Raw genomic sequence first — 8,536 nt, forward strand, 5'->3', positions numbered from 1 at the left:
CTCACCTGCCGGAAAAACAAAAGCCAGATTTTAAAACCTTTGATAGCTAGAGCTTATCACGATTTTTTGCAAGTATTAATTCCCTTGATTAAGAATATACTATAGTATTTAATGTTGGTTAATATACAAATATCAGACTTTGGTATGATGAATGAAAAAAAAAATCCTTGCGTGGCAGAGGTCAATCTTCTAGAATTCATAAAACAAATGTGGTCACAAACCAAGACTCATTTTATGGGTCCTCCACACCTTTATGAAAAGTTATCTCAAATTAACACAGACTGGTATTTTCGTAGAGAATATAATATTCTGGTGTGTGCGTATTTTGAAAAAGAAAGGATAGCAATTAATTGAGAAAATTAATAAGATATATATTTTCCTAACTGTTTTGCACATCCTGTCAGCAAAGGTACTTGCTGGGTTCAAACAAGGCTCAGTACTTAGTCTAGTAGTCCAAGCTTTATACACTGATTTCTAAAGTTTGATCAATCTATTTAATACGTCCTATATAAATAATTTTACAAGACTAAGTAAATCCCCATATGTGACAAACAGTTATAAAAAGTGAAAGTCATGGGTGTTTATGTACTTAATACTGTAAATGGATTATATTTGGTTGTGTATTTTATTTGGCGTTTTTGGCAGAGAGAAGCTTCCGATGTCTTTCAATGAAGCAAGTGCATCATTAATGCCTCTCATATACCGTATGTGAAAAAAACCAGGTACATTCAGAAATACGCTTACTGGTATTTAAATCCATGCAAACTTGTTTAAAAATCTGATTTGTCAGATATCATACACACTTCCGTAAACCTATTATATTTGGCGTGTACGATATTTAGCGGAAATTAGTTTTTGAACAAGTTGGAGTAGATTTGAATTGCCGGTAGCATATTCCTGAATGTGACTACTCTTATACATATATGCATGGCATTTGGCAATGTACTTAATTTAGCGGAAGCTGCATTCCGCCAAAAGTGCTAAAAAGAATACACAGCCAAATGTAGTACGTTTACAGTATATATAGTTACTACATTTACAGTACATAATATGTAGTGTAAATGTATTATATACTATTTTACTGGACTGGTGTTCAGTAACAGCCAATTACGAGGTTATAATGTGATTAAAAATTATGCAAGAACGTGGACACAGCAAAATCATTTTTACAAAATTTATCAAATACCCAGATCTGCATGCTTCCTTGCTAAATATTTATGATATGTTCTATCACCTATTCAGATAAATTCCTTTACCTATTACCTTTAACATGCAAACAGGAAGGAATGTTCAAAGGAAGTCAAAATGGATTGTTAACCTTTTAAGTTTAATATTGACAAACAAAATATCGTTAAAGTAGGGAAATCATTGAGTCTGTTTTTATTTTAATCTCTAAGTTGTGTAAAATAAGGGGTTTAGGTTGACATATATCCTCAGACCTCTCAAATAAAATATACGACAAACAATGAAATTAAGTTGTAAAGTACTAGCTCGAGCCAGGTAGATTTTGCATTTATTGCTTTTTAAATCACACCATTTATTTGTCCTCACTGTTGTACCAGGCAGCTGAGTCTTACAATCAGTTTGCTGACACATGCTTAGGAATAAATCTGGTATGATAAAATCACTTTGTAGCTAGGTCCAATTATCATAAAAAATAATCTTAAATATCATGTGTGAAGTTTGAGGATTTACACATCGAAGTTAAATTTTGCAATCACTAAATATTTTTTGAATAATGATAATTTATGAAGTTTATATTATAATCACCATGAAGTTTATATTATAATCACCATGTGTCTATTATCCTTCAAAATATTTAAAACATAACTCCCATAAATTTTTAAATTACTACTTGGGTATTATAACGATATACATGTACATTAATTGTAATTTCTGAAAAACATAAAGGTAAGTTGATAAGAAAATTATGTAGCAGGTATTTTCAAAGCAAGGTTTTAATTCAATCCAGTACCAGTAATTCGATTGGGAGTGATATATTCTGACTCTCAGATTTTGCAACACATGACATTTAATTTTGATTTCACAGTTCAGACCTAATCAAAATATTATTACAACCTTGACAATAAATGGGTTATCAAAGATGTCCCATGACACGATAAACTATGTGACCTGGACATAAATTTGTCTGCACACATGACCATTTTATCAGTGCATGTGTCTCAATGCAGACTGATATATTTGATGTAACAAGGCAAGGACCTGGAGATAAAATTCAACCTTTGTAGCATACTGGTTAAAGATACAGCCCTTTATATGTTGCACTAAGTCTTCTGTGTCATAGGACCATCCATCAGATGATCATACAAATAAGTCCCATCAAATTAATTCATTGAAATAACGGGAACATTCTAGAGTGTCAAACAAAAGGTATAGAGAAAATTTTTGTTTGCGATCGAATTTCTACAATAGCATACATGAACATAAAACTGCTAAAACTTGCATTAATTATCGATAAGCAATTTTACTAACATTCATGTTTATACATTGGTTAAAAAGGCAAGACAATATACTGCCACTAAACCAGTCCTTTTTGTTTTTTCATTTATGGAAGCTAGAGGATCATTTTCCCCATTTTATAGTCTTCTCAAATTGATTTTTCCAAAACTGTTGCCATGAAAAGACTATTTCTATTCATACTATCATAAATTGTTAAACATGCATAAACTCTTAATTTTATTTAATATTTCAAATACAAATTGTATCAAAGTATCAAATATCACACTTGGAAAATATACATTATATATGTAATATCATAAATCTAACAGTCTGTGAAAAAAAAACTTGGAAAGCAAAATATGTCTGAAATTTCATTTCAATAAATCTCATGGTAATGTTAAGTTGAGCACTTTAGTGGGTTTTTTTAGTCAGTGTTTTTTAATATTTTTAACTGAGTTTGGGCTCTCCAGCACTGATCTGGGACTCAATTCCACATTCATCTTGTCCTCTTAAGATCTTGAAGAAACCTGCAAAAGCAAAAAAAAAAAAATTATAAGTTTTCCAATGTTTGATCATTCCACAATATTACCAGATACAACCGTTAACACCCTAAAAATGTAATATGTTTTCCATACATTATATATAGGTTCAAATTTCTAAGTTTCAACATCAAAGGACATATACATTGTATTTGACCAGATATATATTAAAAAGTATCAAACATTGCAGAGGATTGAACATCGACATTCCAATTCACAGAAATCTGAGATTCAATCTCTCTGCATATTTAAGACTGACTTCAGTTTGGAAAAAACTTCTTACACCTTTTTTCAATTTATAGGTGATTCCCGGTAAAATTGTGTTCTGTCTGAACCCGGCTTTGAATGAAGTGGGACTTACCTTGATCTCCCCAGTCGGGGTTCCAGGAGTTGGCCACCAGCCAGTAATCATCTCCGTTCTCAGTTCCCCACCCGAGGATCTTGATAGCATGACCTCCTAAGGGCTGTCCAGTAGTATGCTTGTATACACCTAAACAAAATTGAAAAACTAATATTTACTATGTTTTAATTACATGTATCTTCATTTTTATTGATCTTACTAGATACATGTTTAGAAAAACACAACAACCTACAGAGAAAAAAATCAGCTTTTTAAAAATTCATATTTAGTACAGTACAGTAAAACACGCTTTTAACGAAGTCCCAGGGACGGCCAATTTAACTTCGTTATAAGCGTAATTTGTTATATCCGTCAAGTTTACAACATGACTTGGGGAATGAAATTCACTTCGCTGTAAGCGTCAATTCATTATAAGCGTGTTCGCTATAACTGTGTTTTACTGTAATATGGTTAAGGTACATACATGTATATACTCTTTTAAAGAATTTTTAAGTTAGAAGAGTACTTGGGCATTAATGGAAATTGTACAAAAATTTCTCACCAGATTTGTATTGTGGGAAGTCAGCGTAGACTGTGAAAGCACCTTCCACTGGGCCATTGGTCATGATCTCTGTCATAATTTTCTCTACACCATGTACACTGTAGGCAGAACTTCCTGAAAAAGAAAACCAACATACACTAATTTGCTAGCTCCTAAACACCTTAACATTTTCCGTTCTATCGGTAATTAGGACTCTGAGGTTTTTGCGGTCATATTATGAAGATCGAGATATGTTTTCAATATTTTCATGGAAATATCCTTGTTCTGTTAAGTTGAGTTTCATTTTTTTTTTCAATTAAAATGTACTGTTGTGCAAGATCAGGGTAATCTTTCAAAATCAATTGATGTCCTAGTGGCAAAATAGAAAATAATGTTATTTTTATCCCTTTTATTTGTAACATCTAGCAAAGCCCTTTGTGACCTTAATGACCTTTTGTGACCTGACTTACCATAGTGTTTGTCCTTCTCATAGGTGACATTGTAACCTGCTTCACAGGTGTGTTTACATTTAGGAGTGGGTCCGATGCTCTTACTGCATGGCTTGAGTTTTCCTACCACATGGTGGTCACAGGCCTTGATTGTGTAAGGTAGACATCCCTGTTAACAATGCATAATGTATATAAGAGACAATTTGCAGAAAAATGCAGGCTTATACCCAAATTGGTAATTTTTTTCTTTACACAAAAAGCATCAGGAAAGAATTTTATGAGAGAGAGAGAGAGAGAGAGAGAGAGAGAGAAATATGTACATTTTTTATTAAACTAATGTGACCTCTACCATATGCAATACATGCCTATCATAAAGGAGTGACTTTTAAATAGATTGATCGACCCAGGCCGGGTATATAATAAAGAAGCGGTTGTGATCTGACCTGGTGTGAGTTGTACTGTCCCCCGGTAACCAGACCGTCTCTCTTATAGTAACTCCAGGCAGCAGATGGGAAACCTCCCTCACACCTACAGTCAAGAAGAGTAACACATTTAATACTGCATTGAAATAATAGTAATTGTAAAATAGACACTGAATTTTGCGCTGAAGTTGGACTCCTTCTATTAAAAGAGAATGTCCTCTTTAATTAAATCAAATTCTGAAGTGTATGCACTCTCAACATCACACCTTCCAAACGGTACAAAGTTTAGTTTTTTTTTTTGTTTTTTTTTCAAAGGTTTACAGCACCTGGACATAAGGTTCGATATGGATACATTAACAAATCTGAGAAACATTTGGCAATCAAATATCTTTCTTTTTTTATTTCCTACCATTACTAGAGATTCAATTAAAACAACACATAAGGAAATTTTTTTCAAAGTGCAAGATAGCTGGGAAATATGTATGTGCAAATGAGGAAAAAATGCCCCACATCACAAGTACATGTATTTTATTCATAATGATCACATTTACATGAGTCACATAGGGAACAATAGAGTGAATGCCCTGGGGACACATGTCAATCATTTTTTTCAGGAAGCACTCCTGAGATTTTGTTAGAACTAATTAAATAAACCACTTCCACATCTTTTATGAACCGGAAGTTTAAAAGTTTTTGCAATTAGTATTCTGATAGTCTAAAAAATCTACATGTATATATATCGATCAAGTGCAACAAAAAAACCCAGATATCTATAGATGGCACAGTTAAAGACTTGTTAACCATTCCTCAACATTTTCCACCTACCCATTTCCACAGGTTCTGCAGCAAGATGTCAGATCCTCGGCTGAGATGTGGGTATTTTCTTTTCCTTGAGACTTGATACAGATACGATCTGACATGGCTTCAACAGCTCCGAAAGCCTGCGACAAAGAAATTTATTCATGTTTCACTTCTCTTACATTATCAGACCATGTGAATTCAGTTTGTCAATCAAGAGATCTGTTCTTAAAATGTGTCCGTTATGAAACCGACTTTGTCTGACAGCAGCAGTGGAAGATTTTATATCTTGTATAAGTGTTACTTCAACAACAAAAAATGTAATTGCTTGCACTCTTCATATACAAGTACAAGACACTTGACAATGCTTGTCTGCTATTCTAAAATCAGTTGCCAAAACCAATTCACATTTATATATTTACTTATTTTTGTTTAGTTTTCCTGTCGACCTGTGCCCTTAACAAAAGTGTTGATTATATACCCCTCCATTTTTAACAATTAAATTACACTAAAACACATTTACAGGAAAGACACTCATAAAGAATTCATATTCAAGTCAATTTCACACCCCTAATTCTAAAACTGTATAATAAACCTATCAGATATAAAAAAATCACACACATACTGAATCAAAATTGCTTCTTCATAGTCCTTGACTATTACCGTTTTTAACTTCAAATTCTCATGTTTTCCTCTGTATTGCAGCCAGGTATTAATAAACCTTCCACTCCTACTAAGAAATAAACTAAAACCCCAATCATTCCTACCCAGCAGGATCCACAGGCTCCCTGGTCTCTGACTTCCTTCAGGGTGGGGCAGTTAGGCCACTGTGTGCGGGAATCAAAGGTGGCGGGGAGGTCCTTCAGGGGCTCCATCTTCTTCTCGGGGAGCCTCAGCTCTGGGGGTGTGTTCAGATAGGTACCACACATCATCTTAACATGGGCTAGTCTGTCATCCTTGGCAATGTGATGGAAGTTTTGTCCTGCCTATTAATGACAAATGATATCGATAAAATACCTATACAGGGTATCGATACATATATTTAAACCATATTAAAAATGAACATTTTATTTTTCATCATTAATTTATTTTGTCTCAATAGCATGCATAGCCAAATAGAATAAAGAATCAACAGCTGCTGATCTGCAAGTCCCAAGTTCATAACCTGGGGGTTCTTTCAACAATTTCTAGATATTTTAAAATTGGATTTATGAGCAAGTATTGTACCGGTACATGTACAATTTGAAAATCAAGTTTTAAACATGTTGCACTTTTGTTTATACATGTATTTGTATCCCTAGGCATCCCAACCCACCTTAAATAATTAAATTTACCCAGGTAATTTTCTTTTTACTGCAGCTATTGAGGTTATATAATAAACAGAGTCTTCATAATTACCTTCCATGTTGTGTTCATCTTGTTGATGAACCAGATCATCTCATCTGAAAGTGGCTCAAAGATGTCCTTGTCTCGGAACTCAACGAGCGCACTCATGGCGCCAGCCACAAGGGCACAAAGAACCAACACCTTCATTGTAACTGTCAACAGAAGGAAAAATATAACAATTGGTGGTTGCTGTACTAATAATTATAGAATAGTGTAAACCAAGCATTATATGCATCATCTTTTATTTGTGAATCACCAGTTGATGACCAATCCATGATTAATTCATTTCCATCAGCCAGTAGTGATTGTACAAGATGTATTATCTCATCTATGTCCTCCCATGTGCGACATCTGCATGGTCGTGAAAAATATCCGCAAGCAGATCGAGTATTTATTCCATGTATATAATACTTGGTTTTCAATAATTGTACCAAGTAATTTTTTTTTCATTTTTTTGGCTAGACATTATTTATGTTTTTATTCACTAGCCAATGAACCTATACTACATTTATAGTTCATACAGTAAGTGTATTAAATTTATGAGTTTAAGATTTTTTCAGCTCATGAAATATAAAAATAAAATTTGGATTGTCATCTGTTTATTAACATTAAAAAATGAAGGGGCTAATCAATTGCATATGTATTATTAAAGTTCTATATTAAATTGTCTGAAAAAATAAAAATGAACATATATATATATCAAATTCAAGTAAATAATATAAACCTTTGATCCTTGGGTTAAAGAACTGGATGCATGAATATCATAAAAGTAGCAAATTAATTTCCATTAAACTGACAACATATAGTTGTAATTATGATCTGGGGAAAACAGCTGGTGATGAATGTACATTGCCTTTTATCATGTTTTAATTGCTATAGCTTATAAACTGGTAAATGCATATCTAGAACCAGGATTGTACTGCATTAACATGAACATATGGAAGATTACATCTTATTACAAAAAAGCAATTGAGAAATGAAATAAATTCCTTAAAAATTCAATAACTTAATTAGCACATTTAGCAATAAACTTATAAACCACAATAAAAACATTCACAAAATAACCAGACGGAAGATCAAAATAAGGAAATAGAATGCTTTTCAAATAAATAAAGTCAGTGACGAAAATTAGTCTATACGTAATTGTTATTCATACATTTAATTTCAATGATTTTTAATGAGCATCATTTACACGGAAGTTCAAAATGCATGCATCTGAATGTCAGCTTCAAGATCGTAATCATACAGCATTTAACAGACTGTTTAATCTTACGAGTTTTTAAAGCATCAATATCACTTTTAAAAATGATCTAATTTCTTAAAAAGTGAAAGTAGAACATGGTCAAGCACAGAACACGCACATAAGGAACAAAAATTTGACTAAACTCTCCGATATGAGAAAGAATAGTTTTACGTCTACGAATAAGAATTAATTCTGGTACAAATCAATGTTACATTACCTATATAGATTATTTCTTCCAACCTATAAATCAAATAAGTCGTTTATCCAGGCTTTATACAAGCATTTATCACTGGTCACGGGTTTTAACAACAGGTCGGGTCATGTGACAGTCAGGTGATAACACACGCGAAAAAAAAAC

General features: G+C 32.9%; 1 protein-coding gene across 1 annotated transcript; it reads right to left on the bottom strand.

The window, feature by feature from the left end:
* Nucleotides 1–2,684: 2,684 nt before the first annotated feature.
* On the bottom strand, nt 2,685–8,536 carry LOC128179648 (cathepsin B-like). The gene is made up of 9 exons (XM_052847160.1): nt 8,396–8,536; nt 6,948–7,087; nt 6,317–6,535; nt 5,577–5,692; nt 4,773–4,857; nt 4,351–4,498; nt 3,902–4,015; nt 3,361–3,489; nt 2,685–2,987 (listed from the first exon to the last, which is right to left on the bottom strand). The coding sequence occupies exons 2-9, from the start codon at nt 7,080–7,082 to the stop codon at nt 2,908–2,910; spliced, it is 1,026 nt and encodes a 341-aa protein (XP_052703120.1). The 5' UTR covers nt 7,083–7,087; nt 8,396–8,536; the 3' UTR covers nt 2,685–2,907.

The sequence above is a fragment of the Crassostrea angulata genome, chromosome 1 (genome assembly GCF_025612915.1).
Source record: "Crassostrea angulata isolate pt1a10 chromosome 1, ASM2561291v2, whole genome shotgun sequence".
Lineage (NCBI taxonomy): Eukaryota > Metazoa > Mollusca > Bivalvia > Ostreida > Ostreidae > Magallana > Magallana angulata.

What these genes read in the sequence shown, in the direction of transcription:
- LOC128179648 (XM_052847160.1), bottom strand. Translation starts at nt 7,082, where the DNA reads ATGAAGGTGTTGGTTCTTTGTGCCCTTGTGGCTGGCGCCATGAGTGCG. An exon ending in TGCAGAACCTGTGGAAATGG is followed by an intron (nt 4,858 to 5,576) that starts GTAGGTGGAAAA and finishes TCTTGACTGTAG; the next exon opens with GTGTGAGGGAGGTTTCCCAT. An exon ending in CCCCGACTGGGGAGATCAAG is followed by an intron (nt 2,988 to 3,360) that starts GTAAGTCCCACT and finishes TTGCTTTTGCAG; the next exon opens with GTTTCTTCAAGATCTTAAGA.